We start from the raw sequence: 24,134 nt of genomic DNA, 5'->3' as shown, positions 1-24,134 counted from the left end.
AATTGTAACTGCCAATGCGATGGTTTTAGGAACTGGAGCCTCAGGAATATGATTAGATCATGAGGTGGAGCCCCTGAAAAAGGGATGAGTGCCCTTATAAAAGAGCTCCAAAAAGAACTCTCTTGTCTCCACTGTCCGGTGAGAACACTGCCAGAAGGCACCAGACATGAATCAGGAAGCAGGTCCTCACCAGACACAGGATCATCTGGTGCCTTCATCTTGGACTTCCTAACCTCCAGAACTGCAAGAAATAAATATGTATTCTTTAAGCCACCCAGTGTATGGTATTTTCGTAATAGCAGCCCCAAAGGACTAAGACATTTACATTTAAATTTTTAGTAAAATTCGGGGCGCCTGGGTGGCTCAGTTGGTTAACCATCCGACTTCGGCTCAGGTCATGATCTCAAGGTCTGTGGGTTCGAGCCCTGCGTCGGGCTCTGTGCTGACGCAGAGCCTGGAGCCTGTTTCAGATTCTGTGTCTCCCTCTTTCTCTGACCCTCCCCTGTTCATGTTCTCTCTCTGTCTCAAAAATAAATAAATGGTTAAAAAAAATTTTTTTAAATAAATATATAAATAAATAAATAAATAAATAAATAAATTTTTAGTAAAATTCCCTCTCATTCTAAGCTCCTTGAAGGCAAGATCTATTTTGGATTCTTCTTTGCTGTTTTCAGCACTATATAGCACAGTGCCTTGAACACAGAACACATTTAATAAAATATTGAATGAGTAAATAAATGAAGACCTTGGTGGGAGATTTTATTTTTTTCTTAAATTTTTTTTTTAACGTTTATTCATTTTTTTGAGACAGAGAGAGACAGAGCATGAATGGGGGAAGGTCAGAGAGAGAGAGAGACACAGAATCTGAAACAGGCTCCAGGCTCTGAGCTGTCAGCACAGAGCCCGACGCAGGGCTCGAACTCACGGACCGCAAGATCATGACCTGAGCCGAAGTCGGACGCCCAACTGACTGAGCCACCCAGGCGCCCCAGGGAGAGAGATTTTAAAACACTATGTCTTCTTCTTAAAGAAAAAGCAAGACAAAAATATCCATTACTTATAATTTCTTATTTATTGCCTTATTTGTTTGGGGTTTACTTCCTTAGCTCCCTATTTACCTTTCAGGTAGAATCTATGCCCTATTTGTCATCTTTATATTATCTTCCGCACCTAGCATACTAGTGTGAAAATGTAACATTTTGAGGGAAAAAATAACTGACTCCTACATAGAAAATTTGGTTCTAGAAATGGCCTTTTACCCTTTTTTTAATACAAGGACAATATTAGCCTGGCCTCAAGCTTCCAGTCTTCTCAAACTCTCCAGGAGTACACAAAACTATCCCTAAGCCCCATAAGTCTACAAGATATACAAGTTATTATAGTTCTATGATGTAATTTACTTGAGCTTAGACACCCAAATTCATGGGAAATAGCTCAATTCTTATTGTCTTCTCACCCCTGGGTCTTTAATTATCCTTAATTTTATTCTTCCTAATAAATGATAATTGGTTTTGCTAGAAAATATAAAAGCAAAGGAGGAGTTAATGACTTTGTGCTGTGCCTAACATGCATGTAGATTACACTATTTGCCCCTAAACACAGTGTTTACTCCTCCCCCTATCTGAGGCCAAACTTGGCCATTGTGTCCCATTTGTTGGCCATGAGACTCAAACAATTGTTTATTCTAGGATTTAGCTACATCCACAGTGTTCTTGTTGCTACCCACGTGTGTCCTTCCTTGAAGATGTGCTTTTTTTTCTAACTGTTCACAACTCTTGAAAATCTATGCACGGGGTACCTGGGTGATTCCATTGGTTAAGTGGCTACTCTTGACTTTGGCTCTGTTCATGATCTCACAGTCTGTGAGATCAAGCCCTGCCTCCAGCTCTAAGCTGACCTCGTGGGGGTTGCTTGGGATTCTCTTTCTCCCTCTCTTTCTGCCCCTCTCCTGCTCATTCATGCTCTCTCTCTCTCTCTCTCAAAAAAAAAAAAATGTACGTATGACATGGAGTACCAGCATTTTATTTTTCTTTGTGAAGGTTCTACTGCTTTTCTTTTAAACAATATTTTGTGAGACTCTTGGTTTCAGTTCAGGTCATGATCTCACAGTTTGTGAATTTGAGTTCAGTATCAGGTTTTGCGGAGCCTGCTTGGGATTCTCTCTTCCTTTCTCTCTCTGCCCCTCCCCTGCTTGCTCTCTTTATTTCTCTCTCAAATAAATAAACTTTTTAAAAATTGTTTAAATGAATAAATAAATAAATGTTACTGTTTGCCTCTCTGCAATTTATATCACCCATTTGCAAAATGGAGGTACATTTTTGCTTAAAGTAATTTAGAAAATTAATATATATCAAATGCGTTAAGTTCTTCAAAACTGCCATTTCCTCCAAAATAGATGCAGTGTCTTTGGTTCCTAACCTGGAATCTAGCACATAGGCCCACTCAAGTATCTGCTAAATTAGTAAAATACACTTCAAAGTATACATTTATACCTAAATTTCTATAGTTACCACACAATAGTTACAGTTCCATTTGAAGATTCAAGTAATGGCCATTTGTATTTTTTTCTCTCTCTACACTTTCAATACCTGTTTTCCCAAAATCTTCAGTACATGTCTAAATCTTCTCAGCAATTGCATTCTTACATATTACAAATATTACAAATTCTAAGGTAATGAAGATACTTTTAATCTGGGATCTTATTAGTTTGACTATATTAAGTCAGTGCTCCATGATGGTTAGAATCAAGTCCAAAGGCAGAGGGTTTCCTCATAAGATTACCTTGTGAAAGATAAAGTTATCTACAAGAATTTATTTGATGGTCGGTCTGCTCTTAGTAGAATAAGACCTAATTGAATAATTGAAGAGTTACTAAATCTCCTTGGATTCATTTGTGATCAGTTTTGGAAAAGGATTTTTTTTTTTCACATAGTTTGGAGGACAAAGTCATCTGTCATATGCTCTCAAAGCAATGTTTATTTTCTCTTTTCTAAAAAAAACTCACAAACTCTCTGTTTTGTGTCTATGCTCATGTTTGAATATTTCCTCCCTTAAAGTATTACATCTCAGATACTTGTAGTCTGAGTATAAATTAGTAGTATTTTTAGAAGTCATTTTTACAGGACCTATGAACATTTTGAACACATATACCCTTTGACCCAAAAATCCTAATTCTAGGCCTTTATTATACAGAAATACTGACAAAAAATTTTTCTCCATCATTATCGGTAAGAACACAAATATTAAAAATAATCTAAATGTCCATGCTAGGGACATGTCAAATAAACAAATTACGGTGCATCCATATTGTAGAATGTGGATACTGAAAAGGGAAAGGTGTATCTGCATGTATCAACACTGAAGGATGTTCATCACATTCCAAAGAAGGAGGGAAAAACCCACAAATTCTTTCATACAGAATAAGCTCGTTGTTGAAAGAAGAAAAGGTATTTTGTGTATATGTATTTTTGTACATATTTACACAGGCATTGAAAAATGTGTAGGAGAATACACAATAAGTAAAGGGATCAGGACAGAGTTCTTTCACTTTTTTGTCTTATATACTACTTTATTGTTTTAATTTTTTCCCAATTAGTGCACATTATGCTTGTATTCTAACACTTCCTTCTGGATTTTTTGTTTCTTATTAGAGTTTATTTTAGGTCCTGAGTGCTAATTGTTGTGAATCTTCATAAGTCCAAAAACAGCATTATTTTACCCTCATTCTACATCAAACTACTGATAATTTATTTGGTTATAAATAAAATTACAAATTCAAAGTAAATTTCCCCTCAGTATTCTAAAAATATTTCTCCATCATTTTCTTGCATATCACTGTTAATTACATATTCAGTGTTATTTGATTCTTTTTTTATTTTTTTTATTTTTGTCTTTCTAGTCTGGTAGTTTTTAGAGTTTTCTCCTTATTGCTGATATTTTACTGTATGTTTCATTTTTTTTAATGTTTATTTATTTTTGAGGCAGAGAGAGACAGAGCATGAGTGGGAGAAGGGCAGAGAGAGAGGGAGACACAGAATCTGAAGCAGGCTCCAGCCTCTGAGCTGTCAGCACAGAGCCCTAGGTGAGGCTTGAACTCATGAACCGTGAGATCATGACCTGAGCCGAAGTCGGACACTCAACCAACAGAGCCACCCAGGCGTCCCTGTATGTTTCTAATCATGTCTCTTTATTTCATTTTTTGTATCATTCTGCTAGAATTTAGTGAACTATCTTAATCTGAAGTATGTTATTTTTCACTTCTAGAAAACTTAAGTATCACATTTCCTCTGTTCTGGGGAAATCTCTTGGAAATTCTATTAACCAGGACCTATTAACCAAGTTAATTCTATTAACTTGAGATATGTTAATAGAACTCAGGGAAGTCCATGAATTTGGATGAAAAGACAATTTCATTTTTATTTTCACTAACTTCTAACTGAAATACAATATCTTCCATCATTTGAAAGGAGGCAAGAAACCACAGTGCTTATGACGTTATCACCAGTAGAAATCACAGATATTTTCATATTATATTATAACTGTAGCAGATATGTCAAAAATCATAGTAAGCTATCAGATCTTGTTATTTGATTTGTTAATGTTAATATATCACAAAATTTTTACTATTATGAAATTGCACTTAAATATAATTAATATCTTTTATAACCCTATATATTTTATTTTATACATTTAAAGGTAATGTTCTAGGAAGGTGTTATGGTCTGAATGTTTATGTCTCCCCAAATTCATATGTTAAAAGTCTAATGCCTGGAGAACCTGGGTGGCTCAATTGGTTAAGTATCTGATTTTGGCTTAGGTCATGATCTCCTGCTTCGTGGGTTTGAGCCCCACGTCAGGCTCTGTGCTGACAGCTCAGAGCCTGCTGGAGCCTGGTTCGGATTCTGTGTCTCCCTCACTACCCCTCCCCCATGCTCACTTGCTCTCTCGCGCGCTCTCTCTCCTCTCTCTCTCTCTCTCTCTCTCTCAAAATAAACATTAAAAAAAATTTTAAGTCTAATGCCCAATGTAATGGTATTAGCAGATGGGGTCTTTGGGAAGAGCTTAGGTTATGAGAGTGGAGCCCTCATGAATGAGATTAGTGCCCTTATAAAAGAGACCCCAGAGAGGTCTCTTACCCGTTCCACAAGATGAGGACACACTACCTGCTAGGAATACCCTCATGAGAACCATTCGGGCACCTAGATCTTGGATTTCCAAACCTCCAGAGCTATGAGAAACAAACTTCAGTTATAAGCTACCCAGTTGGTGGTATTTTGTTAGAGCAGCCCAATTAGACCTAAGACAGAAGGGATCCACAGTATTCACTAATCTGCTGAAGAGATCCATGGCACAAGACATGTTTAAAACACCTGCATGAGATTGATGATAAGATCTCTGTAACTTCAATGCCTTCCATTATCAGCCTCTTATCTCTTCATCTCTCTGGTTAGATTAGAACTATAAGGCCTCCAGTTAGGTGGTCCAGAACCAAGAGTAGTAACTCTGAGATAGCAGGAGCCTCAGCTCCCTGCTCTGGTTTCTCATATGATCACAGCTTCTGATCCAAAAAAAAAAAGTCCCTTCCCCATTTTTGAATATTTACTAATCTATTCTTTTTGAGTCCTACAATTTTGATGAGGGAGGGAGAAATGATAAGTATGTACTCCATCTACCATCTAAAAGCTGGGACGCAGGTATTAATTTGCACTTAAAAAAAGAAGAAGAGGCAATGCTACATTCTTTCCCCTTCTATTAATTTTTTTTCTTTTTTTACAGTATATAATATCATTAGAATAAGCTCTTACATAGCTAGTTTACAAGTGAGAAAATGGAGGGTGGTACAGGGTAATCACTGATTCGAGGTCATGTAACTAGTTAATAACAGGGCTGGAACTAGAACCCAGGTCTGGCTTCTTCTCCTCTACAGCTTGTTTTTTCTGAGTTACCTTAGGGCTTACCTCCTTCCTTTCCAGAAGCTAATGGTGCTGATGTTATAAACCACTGTCTAAAAAAATCATTGTGTTATTTATTTGCTATTGTATGCATGGTTCTCTCTGCCTAAGATACTTTCAGTCATTTAGTCAACAAATATTTGAGAACATTTGATGTGTGCCATGTGCTTAGCTGGGTGCCAGGCATACAACAGTGAACAAGGCCCGGTCCTTCCCCCACATGATGCTAACAGCCAGTCTAGTAGGAAGAGTAGGTATCAAACAAATACTGAATTCTGCTCCCTCTCTTATGGTGACTCTCTACTCACCTTTCAAGATCAGACCCAATGCACCTTGTCTGGGAAGTTTTCTAGATAGTGTTAGTCGCTCTCATCAGTGCCTCCACAACACATACTTTGCACCTGTATTAACTGAGAACAGACTTTTTATTTTAATATTTTAACACAGTTTCCTGCCAACCCATGTACCTCTATCCCTTACCTGGGTGGTAAGGAACTCAAGGGAAGCTTTGCTTTTTCCTCTTGATAGCAACTTCATTTATAGCAACATTCATTCATTTCATTCATAGCACAGCCCCTGGCACTTAGTAGGCAGTAAATGTTTGAATGAATGGAACTGAAGTTGAGAAAAAAGAATAGAAAGTTCTCTAGGACTCCTTTTCAGCATACTGTATATATGTATTACAGTGCATTTTAAAATTAAAAATGGCATTCTCCATTGATGATTTTTAAGTTTATGATTGGCAAAAAATCCATTTTTATTGTTTGGGCTGGTCGCCAATAAAAAGAGAAATAGATGTGAGCACTTGCCAGCTGTTGTGAATTATAGAATCCTAAAGTCTATTCAGAAATGTGTGGAGAAAATCCACCTTTTGCTTCAATTTATCTGAGTTGACAATCTCCACAACCTAAACCCACTAAAGTCCACACCTCCAAATTCATTTAATTCTGCATGACCTATGACTACAGAAATCGACTCCCTAAAGAATCTCAATTTCACAATTTGGCTAACTGTAATTCTTTTACCTTTATAAAATTCTTTTTGAATGACTGTTGACAAGGTATCTAAGGTTCAAGGAAAATAAATCAAAATTCATTCCATATTTATGTGGCAGGGAAAAGGCTGTGTCCCCTTCACCTTAGAGCTTGGACTCCCCAGTGAATGAGACCCTTGGAAAGAAAGAGACCTCTGGAGGTAGACAGCCACGTAGCACTTGTAACTAGAGCCTTGACAGAAATGTGCCTGAGATTTTCGAAGGTGGGGGTGGGCAGAGTAGCTTGAACATTGTAATTTCATATCTTAAGTAGTTTTTCAAGAAGTGGAAATTTTCATCCATCGTGAATCAGATTCACCCTTGGTTTGGGGGAAATGATCTAAAGGGACAAGGTTAAATGAACAAGGCCTTTTTCTGGAATGGAAGTTTGACAGCTGTGGCTCCAGAGATCGAAACTGTTCTGCATAATAATATTAAAAATTGCCTTTAGTGTGGGCAGAGCTGCATCCCTGTGGTTTATGACACCTTTGGAGGAATATTTCCTTTCAGGTGTTGGTGTAGACACCCCCAGCCTACACAGCGTTATTTATTTTAGTTGAATGTTTGTACTTCCCGTTAAAAGCGTCTCACAGGAGACTGAAAGTAAAGATGTTAGGGACTACCAGGAAGCTATAGTTCTGGTTTTTTACCTCATGTGGATAAAATTTCATAAAAAGAAATGAGACTGGGTGAGGCTTAGTATGAAAATACTGGCCTATCACACGTGGTAATATTCAAACACAGACCTGGGAAATGTAGTCCACTGGGTATTTTGCTTTTATGTGATGATCACACAGAGGACATAGGAATGGACCTGACTCCATGAGTGGGGGAGGTCTGGGGTTTCCTCAGAGGATGTGGATGGGGAGGCGGACTGAGACCACAGAGAACACAGGGAGAAAAGTGCTCTCTTCCTGGGCTTCTGGATATTGGGGCCCGGACTTGCAGGAGGGCAAATTCACTGGAAGTTACCCCCAAAGGAAAAAGAAATGCAGACCCTCCCAGATAGTCTAAGCCTGGGAACTAGGCTGGAAGGCACCTCCACAGCCCTAAGACAACCCATGCATTGGCTTGTGGACAAAAAGCATTCAGAATTCACAGCCATCTGTAAGTTTGGCAGTTTTATAATTCCTTCCTCTCATCCTTAAACATTCTGTAAAATTTTGCTAAATGTCATGATGTGGGAAATTAAAGGTCTTTGTTTACCTTTGGGAACATTTAGGGAAGGGAAGCAAAGCCTCTTCTTGAGGCCAGCATAGCTGTGGTGGCTTCAGTCGTGGAGTGATAGAAGTCAGAAGCGGCAGTGGGGATCTGTGATGAACAATCTGGGACCACAGAGGTGGCTGGGACAGTGTGAATTTGTGGGATGCATGAACAGCTGGGAAGTGCAAAGACCTACTTGTGGAGGGGAGTCTCATAAAAGATGAAACTTCCTGTCATCAGATAAGATGAAAGTTTGAGCCACAGTAATTTGAACATCACAAGGTAAACCTGACCTCATTTTTAATCACAGTCTGGTGAGGTCTGTGAGACTGGGTACATGCATCTGGAATGCACTATAAAATGTAGTCTTTGTATCTTAGTAACCTGTTTAACATAAGGTTTGCAGACTACAAAAGCAGGCCTGAAGTGGGTTCCCAACCAAATCTGTGGAAATCATATTAATCACATTCTGTTTATGCATTTGTTGGTAGTCATGTACTGAATGCCAGCATGTGCCAAGCAGTACGATAGCAACCAAAGCAAATCCATTAGCATGGAGCTGGTATAAACTGCTCAACGTTGAAGGTAGAATGAAGATCACATAACCAACTTTTTCAATTAAAGGAAGAATGACTTGAGCCCCCTAGTGCTAGATTAGTGTGGAATCTGGTATCCCTTTATTAGGGTCCCTTTCCCTTCTTCTAGATCTTCTGAGAACCCTGGAAGGTATACACTGACCATTTAGGAGGTCAGTGAGGTCAGTGAGGTCAGTGTGTATATATACACACACAGATATATATGTATAAATGTACATGGATACACACATAAATATGCATATATATACACACATACATATTTGTATATATTTGCACATACACACTATTTACATCTATACTTATTTCTGTATTTATTTTTATATTGAAAACCATGAAAGCCTCCAATGACAATCTGACACTGTAAGATTCATTCCAGTTTCCTCCTCTTCCATATTTGTAACTGTCCGATAGTAAGAGAATTCCCATCAATAAATTTACTTATTTATTTACTTAGTAATTTTTTCTTACCCTAGTCCCCAACACCTATATGGTTCCCTCCTCATGATTCTGGGGCTCTGGCACTTCATCCAAGCAGGAAGATGCTGCACTGAGACACAACCTCTCATCTTGCCTGGACACCCCATGGGGATACCCTCCTGACTCTGTTAGGCTCTGATGCTCCTTCCCAGGCCCCCAATGCATCATCCTCTGTGAATGCCCTTCTCACTCTGCTGAGGCTCTGACATCCATACCATCCAGGTAACTGGATCTGACATCACCCTCCCACCCAGGTACACTATTCATCCAGCTTAGGTTTTATCACCCCACCCTGGGTCTCCATCTCCCCACCACCATATGACTGTCTACCTTGTTCAGGTCCAGTTAATGGCACTGGACTGAATTGTTTAGGAAGGAAAACAGTGGAAAGAGGAGAGGGAAGAGGCAGAGAAAGAAAGAATCATCTAGGAGATCTGAATTAAGAATAGCTCTGGTGGAACATCAGTACCTGTGTTTTTAAATGCTCCCTCAGGAGATTCTAATAATAGCCATGTTTGGGGTCCACTAGATTTACAACTCTTATACTAGGAAGCCATATACTTATACTAGGAAGCTTATGCTGCAGAAATGAACCATTTTAACTAAATATTTACTAAATAATTTTACTATTTACTTAGTAAATTATTTACTTAGTAAATCTGTCCATGAGACAGATACATAGAAACATAGAAACATAGATACATAGAAAATAAGATACTATCCCTGCTCTGAGGAGCTAACAATCCAGAAGAGGAGACAGAGGTTGAGAAAAGGAACTAGCATACATGGAGTAACTTGTGGAAATGGGGAAATGTGTAAATGCTATGGGGCAAAGTGGAAATTAGTCATTCTACCTGGGGAGTTGGAGAAAGCTAATAGTTGAGCGGGTTGTAAAGGATAAATAGGGGCACCTGGGTGGCTTAGTCTGTTATGTGTCTGACTCTTGATTGTGGCTCAGGTCATGATCCTGGGGTCATAGGATTCTCTCTCTCTCTCTCTCTCTCTCTCCCCCTCTCCCTCTCCCTCTCCTTCTCCCTCTCTCTCTCAAAAATAAATCATAAAGTTTTTTTTTAAAAAAGAAGTTTACCAGGAGAAGAGGAAGAGGGAACTTGTAGCAGAAGGACCTGTTTGTTTAAGGTAAGAACAGGTAAAAGCTGGGATCTTTATTAAACCAGAACCTGCCACGAACAGTATCATTTGAATTGGGATGTGAGTTAGTTGTTCAGATCAGTCAACACAGCATTACATGTTGGTCCGTTGAAACAGCCAGTCTCTTGAGGGCAATATCTAGGAAAAGGGCATAATCCTACATCAGCCAGCTTGTTAGGAAAATCAATAAATGCTAATATTGAAAATTTTAAATATTCTAGAGACTATCCAGTGTAGAAAATTACAATGCCTGCCTGCATCTCCATCTCCCAGACATAACCACAGCAATAATTTGGTATATCTTCCTCAGAATGTTTTCTATGCACAGACTGCCAATTATGTGTGTGTATGTTTACATCTTTCCCCAAAATAGAACTTAGGATATTTACCACTTAAACTTGCTATTTTTAATTTAACATTTCTTGGGGAGCCTTCTATATCACTATAAAGAATCTTACTTAGTTGTTTTTAAAAACATATTTTTACTTTATTGTAATCATTTTTCTTTATGTTTATTTACACACTACACAAATGTCAGTGTAAAAAGGTGATATATGTAAATCAGTGGTGTGCTCTTATCTATTTACACTTCCTTTCTCAGAGGTAACCGTTGTTGTGTGTTGGCATATGTCCTACTTGTTCTTTATTCATTTACACACACACACACACACTCACACACATGTGTGTTTGGCGGGGGTGGGTCTTCTTTCTCATAAATGGGATCATGGACAATGTTGTGTCTCAAGAATTATCAAATTTCAAAGGCTGAAAGAACACACAAGAAGGACTGCAACCTGTCCATTACTCCTGACCTTTTTCCTCAGTGCCCTCCAATCTCACTTGTATCATAGCCACTGCAAACATATCGTAGGCAATGGGAGCCGAGCCACATTAAAGAAAGAGGTGCATAAGAAGATCCCTTTGGGACAACTGACCCCTGGCACTCTTCCCTTGTGACTTCAGCGTTACAAAACCAAACTGAGAAGAAACAGATGGAAGAGAGAGGAGAGTAAGGGAAACACGATGAGCCCACTGGGCCCCTAAGTCTCTGGGGCTTGAGGTTTAGATATAGTTCTCACTAGGGCTCTAGACTGCTTTGCCTCTTGTAGCCAGAGGGATGGAGTTTGAAGCATGTAAGATCTTGGAAAATGTGCAACTGAGCAAGGTCTAATCATCAGTGATTGGAAGAGAAATGTACAATAAGAGCCAACTGGGATTTAACTCAAAGGCGTTTTGAAAGCTTGCTTCAGTGAGTTAGAATTGCAGCCTTTTGCCCCAAATTTCTCCACAAATATTCTATAGGCATTTTTTAAGCCCCAGAGCCCTTAACTAATGTTATTTAAGGCAATTTTATGTATCTAATTGTACAGATTCTTTTCTAACTTTTGAGCAAGAAATGATCCTTAAATCCCCTTGTGTCTACTGATATTTCAAGGTAAGAGAATGCTCTGGAATACTTCCCATTTTCCAAATGTAATATTTTCCAAAATAAATGTTGGAGTAACTGCATGGTTAATACCATGTGAATATTTTAATTCACACAATAATATTCTGGAGTTTATGGAAGCTTGGCCTTTTTCCAGGAGGTTTGAAAGTCCAAAAGTGGGCTGTTTCTTCTCAGTGGGAGAAAAGGTGGAGGATGTGAATCACGATTGGTAAATTGGAGAGGAGGTCACAGGCTGAATGGCGCTAAGTAGGGGAAAGTGCAGTGCAATCTTCCATGGGAGGAAAGCCAGTTGCACAAAGGGGAAGGACTGGTTACCATTAAAGGCTTCAAAATTAGGGCCTTGGAGGAGAATTGAATGGGAAAGTTAACAACCCCTTGTTTCTCTTCCTCTTCTAGAGGATGGAGCTGTTGTAATGAGATCCAGGTGCCACCCTGGGATATCAGAGATCCCTATCTTTGTCTGTTTAGAAGCTCGCCAAACCTTCAATGCTGTAGCTTATATGCCCCCTCTTCCAAGGAGCCTGCCCTGATGGCCAGATTGCAGTCATCAGATGACATGACACTGTCAAGATGATCTGTTTCTTCGTCCTTTCCCCCCATGGTCTGTAAGATTCTTGAGACCAGGATGTAAAAGTCATGCAATAATTACATACTGAATGTTGACTGAATGAGCCTCTCTGACTGGAAATAATCCCCCCTCCTCTGGGCTCTCTTGGTGCTTTATACCTCACTCACGTAATTTTTTACACATTCTACCTTGCATTCTCATTTCTGTACATTTTAACTCCACTATTAGAGTCAGAATTCTATCTCAAGAAAAAAGAGATAATGCATATAAAGTATTTGTGCCACATCCGCTGAATAAATGGTAGCTATTATTTTTTGTGTAATGAAGGTGCCTGAAGGAGCAGAAAATATCTTATTTTTTAGAAACAAGCTTCAGGAGCACCTGGGTGGCTCAGTCGGTGGGGCATCCGACTTCGGCTCAGGTCATGATCTCACAGTCCGTGGGTTCCAGCCCCACAACGGACTCTGTGCTGTCAGTTCAGAGCCTGGAGCCTGCTTCGGATTCTTTGTCTCCCTCTCTCTCTGCCCCTCCCCTATTCACGCTCTGCCTCTGTCTCTCAAAAAATGAATAAATGTTAAAAACATTTTAAAAAGATAAAATAAAAACAAGCTTCAGAAAATCACTTTGAAAAGATCTTTGTTTTGCAAGAGTCACTTGTTTTGCAAGAGTCACTTCTTTTTTTCTTTTAATGTTTATTTTTGAGACAGAGAGAGACAGAGACAGAGCTTGAGCAGGGAAGGGGCAGAGCAAGGGACACACAGAATCTGAAGCAGGCTCCAGGTTCCTAGCTGTCAGCACAGAGCCCTATGTGGGCTCGAACTCACAAACCATGAGCTCATGACCTGAGCTGAACTCACAAACCATGAGTTCATGACCTGAGCCGAAGTCAGTTGCTTAACCAACAGAGCCACCCAGGCACCCCACAAGAGTCACTTCTTAGTTTTGCAATGACAAGAGACCTACTGCCTTGGAAGAAGGAATAATAGGTTGTCTTAGTCTTGAAAGATCTGTTCTTACTCATTCCTCTTGAATAGAAAGCTGGGATTAGGGTTAGGTAGGAAAGTTGGTGCTGAGTTGCACAACACCAGGGGGCGCCATTCATAGTGTAATCTGGTTGGGGTTGTTTGTTTGTTTGTTTGTTTTGAGAGAAAGAGAGTGTGTGCACTTGAGCAAGGGAGGGTCAGAGAGAGAGTGAGAGAGAAAAACCCAAGCAGGCTCTGCACTGACAGGCTCTGTGCTGGGTTTGATCCCACGAACTTTGAGATCATGACCTGAGCCAAAATCAAGAGTCGGACACTCAACTGACCGAGACACCCAGGTGCCCCCATATTGTAATCTGTTGTGATGAAAGTAAATATTCTTTGGAGATGTGCTTCAAGGGATATCCTTCCTTCTGAATAATATAAATGGTCAATATAAATGATGTCCCTAGAATTGTACAAGAAGGCAGCCCTAGGACAAAGAGAAGAGAAGAGAAGAAAGGGTCTCTGACCCTTTCTCTTTGAGGTTCACATTAGCTCACCAGTTTTCTCAACCTGACTTCTGGAAGAGGGTTATGACCCTTTGGATCATGGAAATGTTTTGAATTCTTGAATAATTCAGGGGAGAGTAATATTGGACTTTCCAATGGTAAAGTATCTTCCTCTTTATTATCATCAGCTAGCTTTATACACTCAGAACATCTGCCACATAGGTGGCACATAATGGGCAATCCATGAAACCCAGAGATCTCTGGAAGTCTAATTTCTCAATAAAATTGAGAATTCAGGTCTTTCTAGATTGAATCTGGAGAACCCAGAGTCCGAGTGTGAAACAGTCTCCAAGGCCACCTTGAGAATGGACTTGAATCCCCACAGGAACACTAATCAAAATACCTTTCTGGGCAGGGGCACTTGGGCATCTGACTCTTGATTTTGGCTTAGGTCACAATCTCATGGTTTGTGGGTTCAAGCCCCACGTCGAGCTCTGTGCTGACACTGTAGAGCCTTCTTGGGATTCTCTCTCTCTCCCTCTCTCTGCCTGCCCCGATCATGCTCTCACTCTCTCTCTCTCTCTCTCTCTCTCTCTCTCTCTCTCTCTATGTCTCTCTCAAAATAAAATAAATAAACATGAAAAAAAATTTAAATACCTTTCTGGGCCACCTTCAGCTTAGGTCAGAAACACTGAGGTGAATCTGGAACTCTCTTCCTCGCTGTATTTTACCTGTTGCTTTTTCCAAGGGTCCAAGAAGTTGAGGCTGATGTCTTACTTCCACTTTAAGTTCATTGCTCAACATATATTAATTAATAACTAACCAGTTTGCTGCCTGAGTGCAAAGGTTTGATACTGAAAGAACTAGAGTAGCTCATTATAAACTGATTCCAGACATGAAATCAGAGTAACAATTCAAAGAAACTAGTTCCTTGTGATTTTGTGTATGTGCATGACTTTTATGATTAAAAAACCAAATCTACCATTTCAGAAGAAACATTCCATTTATACCTTTATAACCAGACAAATAAAAATATCCCCTGGCTTCACCTTCTCTTCTGGCCCCAGTGTGATAGTCAAGGTCTTAGGCTTTGGGTCCGTCAGCACTAGGCTTGAATCATGTTTTTACAACCTCTTAGTTGGGTGATCTTCAGCAACTCTGCACTCCAAGCAGGCTCTGCACTGACTGGGTTTGATCCCACAAACTTTGAGATCATGACCTGAAGTATGTTTCTGAGGTATAAAAAGGGATTATAATTAAACATAGTTCATAAAATGAAATGAGAATTTATAGGTCAGGCACTGTACCTGACACATAATAAAAGTTATCTATCACTATTTATTATTATTCCCTTTATCACCTCTACTTCCTTCTTCTCCTTTTTTCATGTTCACACATGAACCCACTGCAATCTGCTGCCCGTGCTCCACACTGGATGTTGTTGTCAAGATCTTCAATAGCCTTCTCATTGCCAAGGCAATGAATACTTTGCATTGTTGCTTCTGCTTTCTCTGGAGTATCTGACATCACTGAACACTCTCTTCTTTTTGGAATTTTCTCCTCTCTTTGTTTCCAAGGCAATCCATTCTCCTGATTCTTCTGATGAATCTCGACATCTCCCAACTTTCTTAGCTGGCTTCTTCCTCTGTTGGTCAGCCCTTTCATGTTACCATTTGTAGACTCAATCCTCTACCTGTTTTTCCTTTTCACCTCATGCACTACTCCTTTGACTTCAGTTATGATCAATAATCTAATTACCCTTATTTACATTTATATTTGCAGTTCTATCTGAATCTCCAGACCTGCATGTTTGACATGTTTTTTTTTTTTCAAATTTATTTATTTACCTTGACAGAGAGGGAGAGAGAGCGAGCAAATTGAGCATGAGCAGGGAGGGGCAGAGAGAGAGAATCCCAAGCAGACTGCACTGCCAGCACAGAGCCTGATGTGGGGCTGGAACCCATGAACCAGGAGATGATGACCTGAGCCGAAACCAAGAGTCAGATGCTCAACCAAATGAGCCACCCAGGCGCCCCTGCATTTTTGACATCTTACTTGATGTCTGGATTTGCCTTGGGAACCACAACCTAGTGTATATAAAGTCCTCTCTCACCCAAACCAGCTCCTTTTCCTATGGTTCTTTTCCTGTTAGTGGTATTACAATTCCCCAGTCATTCAAGCAAGCTGACTTTATCTATGCCTTCTCTTCTCTCACCCCACCCTACCCCAATATCTGGCCATTCTATTCATTCTACCCTACGCAGCTCTCAATCTATCCTTTCTTCTCCATCCTCATTCCCACAACTTTGATTTAGACCATCATCACCTCCTGCCCAAATAGCGCAGGAGCGTTCTCAATTTTAGCTGCCATTTTGTGTTTCTAAAATACAAATATAATCATGTCACTTACCTGCTAAAGTCCTTTGCAGATTTCACCCTCAAAACTGGACAGAGGAGAGTAAGGCTGCTGGACAAAAACAGTAAGAGTAATTTGCTTTTTATTTATTTTTTTTTAATTTTTTTTTTTAACGTTTATTTATTCTTTGGGACAGAGAGAGACAGAGCATGAACGGGGGAAGGGCAGAGAGAGAGGGAGACACAGAATCAGAAACAGGCTCCAGGCTCTGAGCCATCAGCCCAGAGCCCGACGCGGGGCTCGAACTCACGGACCGCAAGATCATGACCTGGCTGAAGTCGGACGCTCAACCGACTGCGCCACCCAGGCACCCCAGTAATTTGCTTTTTAAAAACAAGAGCAGATTCAAGGTCATCTCTATGGCAACCTTGTACTCACTTGTATTCTAATATGCTTTCTTAAGTGGAAAAGACAGAAATGGAGTTAGAACCAGCACCTTGGAATTCATATTCGCCTGGGACTGCCCACGGGAACTGTTCATGTGAATAGCATTTACCATGTGTGTTGTGGAATAAAGGGTTGAGAACTGCTGGTCTGTGTTTCAGTGATCGCCAACTTCCAAGATTTCTTCCTCTGCTTCGCTAGTCCATATGCTTGCTGAGTTCCATGCTCAGGGATGATGGGGGCTTGCCAGTGACTCGTGATAAATAAATTTCACATGAGGCTAAAAACAGATACCAGCATGATTTAATAATCTTCAAAGACCAATGAAACTGTCAAACAGATTAGAATATTAGCATTGTATTGAAGAACTCTTTTGCTCCTTGTTATTAAGCTGCACAGGAAGCCTAATTATAATCCTAATCATTGCTTTGTGAGCCTGGCTAAGAAATTCTGTTACATCTTTCTCACATTAAGAATGTGTTGCTGGTGGGAATGGAAATTGATAATGTCCTGTATCTGTCCGCAGTAGGAAGAGCCTTGTTATTAGACCTGGAAATAATTCAACGTTTATCTCCAGAAAGGGAATTTCATCCCCAGGGCAATCCTGAGATGGGAAACATGCACATTTGCTGCTCAGACTCCTATTCTGTGCTTTGCAACTGAACAATCTCTCTTGGAGTTGTAATGTTTTTCTATCAATCAAGTTACAGTCAAATCCTATAGGTTTGGGAACTTTCCTATCTCTAGGTGATTCTTCATGTCTGCTTTTATTCATTGTCTTTAGCATTTCAGAATTACATGGGTGGTTTATTTCACAGGTTTCCAACTTCTTGAACTTATGATAGACTTTAAGTTCCAACAACAACCAGTACTGACAACCAGAATGGAGGAATTAATCTTTTGAGGAAGTGACTGAGAGTGTCACAGAAGTGACAAATGAGTGGATTCTTAAAGGATGGATAGGGGTTTTCCAGGCAAAATGACTGGCATTTACAAAAAGACAAAGAAGCTTACAAAAGCCTGCTATGTGTTGGGAATGCTCAGAAATTTGGTATGGTTGTTTTGATAGAGAGTAGGAAGTGGTAAGAGAGGAAACAGGTCAAACAGGTCAGGGTCAGACTGGAGAGCCTTGTGTACCATGATAGTTCATGGGTATTCAACATGGCCATTGTTAGTAAAAAGTAGACCCCAGTCAAAACTCTAATGCCCACCCCAACCCCAATTATAAGAAAAAGCATTCCTTTCCTTTTTCTTTTACATGGCGAACAGGGTAAGTGAGCATGTTTATGCTGAGATAAGGTTTTTCAGAGGAAACAGACTTTGTTTGGTATTCTTTGGTAGAAGCAAGCTTACCACACAATGAGCACTGGGCATATGGCCTGGCCATAGTGGGCACTCAACAAATGCTAGTTGAATGAACAGTTGGATGAACAGATGAATGGGTGGATAAATGGTAGATGGCTTTATAATGGAGACAGTTTCCAAGCTGTAGAGTTGCTAGTGGGTACTTCAATAAATATATAAATCAAAGGCAGCTGTGATCAGAGGCCAAACAAGTCACAATCAGGAATGTGGATGGAGGTGGCAGCAGCATCCGATTCCATATTACTTCACTGCTGCCTTGACTGTTTCCTCTTGGACTCCCAGGGGCCACAATGCTTGGCCGTGCTACCTACCTCAGCCACATCTCACATAGCCCACATCCACATTGCACTGAATTGACCACGCTACTTAATTTCATCTTAACTTCACCTCTGATTTCTAGACTCACTCCTTTCCTTAAAAAGGCTTAGATCCTTTCTCTCTTGGCCATGAATGGTTCTTCATTACAACAATCCATATTACAAATCCTACACTGTGTACAAGTGCAATAGCCCATGAACATTTTAATACAGAATTGCTGCCAAGTTTTCACAATAATAAATAGAAAAAGTCCTATTTCTCTACCCTTTTTTCCCCAAACATGAAAACTTTATTAAAATAGGCTTAAGGATTTTCTTTTTAATCATCAGAGATGAAAGTGTTAAGAAAATTCTATCCAGTAGGCAGAGTAACCCTTTAGACAGATTTTCTGATGAATAATGATAGTGGTAACAGCTCATATTTACATAGTGTCCTTCTGTGTTCCAAGAACTTTCAGTTACTCTCAATGACATTATCTCATTAAGTAACAACATCTTTCACATTAATTCAGGGTTAAACTCTACGTTAGCAGCTCCTAAGGAACATAAGCTCCTAGGTTTGTCATAATCGTTTGATAATTCACAGCAAAGTGATGGTGTTTTTTTCTCAAATCTGCATTACCTAAATAACTATCTGAATTATCTATTTTTGACTGTACAAAAATAATTTTTAAATAATTTATTTATTTTTTAATTTACATCCGAGTTAGTATATAGTGCAACAATGATTTCAGGAGTAGATTCCTTAATGCCTCTTACCCATTTAGCCCATCCCTCCTCCCACAACCCTTCCAGTAACCCTCTGTTTGTTCTCCATATTTAAGAGTTTCTTATGTTTTGTCCCCCGCCCTGTTTTTATATTCTTTTTGCTTCCCTTCCCTTATGTTCATCTGTTTTGTATCTTAAAGTCCTCATATGAGTGAAGTCATATATTTGTCTTTCTCTGACTGACTAATTTCACTTAGCATAATACCTTCTAGTTCCATCCACGTAGTTGCAAATGGCAAGATTTCATTCTTTTTGATTGCTGATTAATACTCCATTGTGTGTGTGTGTATTTATACACATATATATATACATATATATATACATATATATATACACATATATACATATATATACATATATACATATATATACATATATATATACATGTATATATATATATATATATATATATATATATACATGTATATATATACACTTTTCATACTTTGGCTATTGTCAATAGCACTGCTATAAACATTGGGGTGCATGTGTCCCTTCAAAAGAGCATACCTGTATCCCTTAGATAAATACCTAGTAGTGCAATTGCTGGGTCGTAGGGTAGTTCCATCTTTAATTTTTTGAGGAACTTCCATACTTTTTTCCAGAGTGGCTGCACCAGTTTGCATTCCCATCTCTACCCCTTTTTTATTGAAGAGAATGGCAGTCCCTTCGTGTAAAAGGAATCAAGCCCCAGAGAAAAACAAACTGGTTTTTTGTTTTTGTTTTTTTGGTTTGTTTTTTGTTTTTGTTTGTTTTTTGTTTTCTACAAAGGACAGAAAATAAACATTTCATTTTACTGGGCCACTGATAAAACAATCCATTCTGCATCTTCCAAGCTATTTTGTTGGAGCAAATAGTAAGCATTCCAAGTACATGTTCACACTAAATTCTGGTTCAACATGGATTCAAACAAACAGAAAGATCAAATATTTGAAACTTCCTCTGCAGGTTAGTTTTGTGGTTAGTGGACAAAAATGACAGCAGGAAGTCTCTCTGAAGCATCTTGTAGAGAATGCTGCAGAATCAGTCCACACACAATTCTACTAAATCCATCAGGCATTTACTGGACACTTGCTGCATATAAGACATCATCCTAGGCATTGGTGGGGGTGAAGCACAAAGAACAATATGGCAGGATTAGGGGACTCTGATTAACATTCTATTGGAGGAGAAACTACTATGCGTCCATGATAAGCTACGCATTAGCTCCTTCTTGGCATCAAGTGATGGAAAATCCCACTCAAACTGACAAAAACAAACAAAAATTATTAGTTCATGTAATGAAAAGACAAGTGGTGTTGGGCTTAAATGGGGCTTGATCCAAATGTGCATCGGGACCCAACTCTCTCCACTTTCTGGATCTGTTCTCCCAAGTGTAGGCTTCACCTGCAGAGTTTATGTGTAGGGAAGATGACTTCCCACAGCTCCAGGTCTATATTCACCCAGATTTAAGTCTAACAGAAAATAGAGTGATACAAGTCTTGGATGTGAGTTGCAGTGGCTTGGATTTGCTTGCAAGCTTATCCCTAAACTTTTCACAGCAGCCACAGGGATGCCATATTGTAATTGATCAAGACTATGTGACTCGCTCAGCCCTGAGAACAAAGATAGAGTCAGCACCTGCTAAAGCAACTGGACCAAGATTGAAAGAATAGGGGAATCTTCAGAGGAAAAAAAAAAATCAGAGTTCTATTACCAGAAGGAGAAATTATTAAAAACAACAACAACAAATACAACAGCAGAATGAACATAGTGTGATGGGAGGAGCCAGATATATTCTGGTTTTAAGGGTCTATGAAGTGGAACCAAGAAGTGAAACAGAGTTCAAATTCCTTCCTATTCTGAGAATCCGTGACTATGGGGATTGCCCTAAAACACACAGCTGAATAAGTGTTGGCAGTGTGATCCAGTGCCTGAGTTCTTTCTTACTCTGATGTCAGACATGTTGGGGTGTGACACCCAGATCTGCCCCTTACATGACCTTGGGTCTTAAAGCCTGTTTACATCTGTAATATAAGATAGTAACAGCCCCTACCTCATGAGGCTTTTTAAGGATTAAATATGATGTTTATTACAACACTCACATGTTGAGACAAAAATCTCCAAATCTTGAGAGAGTGTATGTCTTTATAACATCATCTTCCATTTCCTTTTCAGCTCACTGAAGTTAGGGTTCCTCCTCACCCTACTATTTAAGCTTCTCTTACTAAGGCTCTGAATGACCTCTTAATGGCTAAGGCCAGTGGATAATTCTCAGTTTCTATTCGATTTGACTTCTGTATAAAACTAACCTTCTTAATCACTGTTCCCTCCTTCTTGAAAGTCTTTAATCTATTTTCTTCCATTATTTTTCTTTTTTAATTTTCTTTCTATCTATATCATCCTTTCTCCTCTGTATTCTTCTCTGGATCCTCTTCCTCTGCCCACACCTTAGATTTTGGGTTTTCTGGGACTTTCTTTGTTCTTGTAGTAGGTAAAGATTGTAATCATGATTGACCATTGTCTTTTGAATAGCCTTTCTATGTTAGGAAAAATTCCTATATTTAAGTGGCAAATTTTCCAATGTAGTTGCTGGTCTCCTTTGCAATGAGGCTGCTTCATACATCAATCAGTTCAAACCATATGAGACTCCACTAGAAATCTGGTGTCCTTTAGTTAGTACCCACCAGTTTCCCCATCTTCTCAAGCTCTAAGCAACTATGAATCTACTTTCCATCTCTAGAGATATGCCTATTCTGTACATTGCATATTAATGGAATCATAAAATATGTGACTGAGCATGTTTTCAAGGTTCATCCATGTTGTAGCCTATATCATACTTGATTCCTTTATATAACCAAAGAATATTCCATTGTATACATGTATCATATGTTGTTTATCCATATTGGTTGGTGGACATTTGGGTTATGGAAATTTCTATTATTACTATTCCTGTTTTACTTTAGAGATAAGGAAACTGAATCTGAGGGAAGTAACTTGACTGCTAGAAAGGGGCAGAACTGAGATGCACACAAACCCAGGTGTATCTGATGCTTTCTTGCTCTTAACCACTACACCACTGCCTCTTAACCTTGCCTCTACACAGATTTGTAGAGCCCACGCAAAAGTAGATGGCGCAAGACCAATACAATTCTCAGTGGAAATCTTTTTAGGAGCATGGCTGAGATTTATCCTGAAAAACAAGGAAGTAAAACTATGCAAGAAATTTTTGAAAAATAAGCAATTTTTTATGTAAAAAAACTTTTTTTAATGTTTATTTATTTTTGAAAGACAGAGAAAGAGAGACACAAGCAGGGGAAGGGCAGAGAGGAAAACACAGAATCTGAAGCAGGCTCCAGGCTCTGAGCTGTCAGCACAGAGCCTGATGCGGGGCTTGAACTCACAAACTGTGAGTCATGACCTGAGTCAAAGTTGGACGCTTAACTGACTGAGCCACCCGGGCACCCCAAAATAAGCAATTTTTTAAAACAGGAAAAGAGAGAGAGCTTAACTCTATAGATTTTAAAACAATATAAATCTACAACAATTAAATATTAATAGACAATACTTACATAGCACTTACTATAAGCCTCTGGGAACAATTCTAAATGCTTTACATATATTATCTAATTTAATCATCACAAATGTTTGAGTTCTGTGTTCATTAGTCCCCATTTTGTAGGTGAGAAAATTGAGGTGCTGTGAGTTTAAGTAACTTGCCCTACATTGCAGAGCTGGCAGGCAGTAGAGTTGGTATTTGAATTCAGGAAGTCTGACTCTAGATTTTGGGTTCTTAATCACTACCCTCTTGAGCCAACAAACAAACATAATCAAAGCAAACAAAGAAAAGAATGGTTATCAAATATCTGGGAGGAAGGCTATTTAAGTTTCAAAGTCACAAAAGATAACACAAAGTTAAATAGCAATACATTGAAGTACAAAAAAAAAATTCATTCTGTATCCTAAACAAACTGAAATGAAACGGAAAACAACAAATGGAAAGACAGTAGTTATAGTATATGTGGAAGATAAGAATCAATGCACATGAAAGTTTTTTTTTTAATTTTTTGAATTGTTTATTTTCATTCAGGCTGTGATAGTAAGTCTTATCTAACCATAGCGTGAGCATCTCAGACACCAGATCTGCTTACTTAGTCCCTCACATCACTTAGGTGACTCAGTGTGATAAATCCATGAGGCATTTAATGTATCTTTTATCAACCATCAATTCTGGGGATTTTGTCCCAAATTCTTTTATTCTTTTAATTTTTTTTTCAATATATGAAATTTATTGTCAAATTGGTTTCCATACAACACCCAGTGCTCATCCCAAAAGGTGCCCTCCTCACTACCCATCACCCACCCTCCTCTCCCTCCCACCCCCTATCAACCCTCAGTTTGTTCTCAGTTTTGTTTTTTTTTTTTAATTTTTTTTTCAACGTTTATCTATTTTTGGGACAGAGAGAGACAGAGCATGAACGGGGGAGGGGCAGAGAGAGAGAGAAAGACACAGAATCGGAAACAGGCTCCAGGCTCTGAGCCATCAGCCCAGAGCCCGACGCGGGGCTCGAACTCCCGGACCGCGAGATCGTGACCTGGCTGAAGTCGGACGCTTAACCGACTGCGCCACCCAGGCGCCCCTGTTCTCAGTTTTTAAGAGTCTCTTATGCTTTGGCTCTCTCCCACTCTAACCTCTTTTTATTTTTCCTTCCCCTCCCCCATGGGTTTCTGTTAAGTTTCTCAGGATCCACATAAGAGTGAAACCATATGGTATCTGTCTTTCTCTGTATGGCTTATTTCACTTAGCATAACACTCTCCAGTTCCACCCACATTGCTACAAAGGGCCATATTTCATTCTTTCTCATTGCCACATAGTACTCCATTGTGTATATAAACCACAATTTCTTTATCCATTCATCAGTTGATGGACATTTAGGCTCTTTCCATAATTTGGCTACTGTTGAGAGTGCTGCTATAAACATTGGGGTACAAGTGCCCCTATGCATCAG

At 39.3% G+C, this 24,134-nt stretch overlaps 2 protein-coding genes across 3 annotated transcripts in view; both read right to left on the bottom strand.

Moving 5' to 3' along the window:
- Positions 1-16,933, bottom strand: part of TMEM135 (transmembrane protein 135) — a 460,344-nt gene extending 443,411 nt beyond the window's left edge. The window contains exons 1-2 of the mRNA XM_086678532.1: positions 16,808-16,933; positions 16,306-16,359 (exon numbers count right to left, since the gene is read on the bottom strand). The gene's annotated coding sequence lies outside the window, so the exon portion shown is untranslated. The remainder of the gene's footprint in view (positions 1-16,305; positions 16,360-16,807) is intronic.
- The window catches only part of LOC147576796 (uncharacterized), a 51,454-nt gene continuing 44,156 nt past the window's right edge, over positions 16,837-24,134 (bottom strand). The window contains exon 4 of one of the 2 annotated variants that reach the window (XM_086678537.1): positions 16,837-16,975. In XM_086678537.1, coding sequence (XP_086534663.1) covers positions 16,922-16,975 — 54 coding nt within the window. In that variant the 3' untranslated portion in view covers positions 16,837-16,921. Of the gene's footprint in view, positions 16,976-19,584; positions 20,239-24,134 lie in introns of those variants that run through there. The other variant, XM_086678538.1, reaches the window with a different exon arrangement.

The sequence above is a fragment of the Puma concolor genome, chromosome D1, assembly GCF_028749965.1.
Source record: "Puma concolor isolate L17-30 chromosome D1, mPumCon1.1.hap2, whole genome shotgun sequence".
In the NCBI taxonomy this organism is placed as follows: Eukaryota; Metazoa; Chordata; class Mammalia; order Carnivora; family Felidae; genus Puma; species Puma concolor.
Note: the sequence above shows the minus strand (reverse complement) of the source record. Positions and strands in the feature narration are given on the sequence as shown.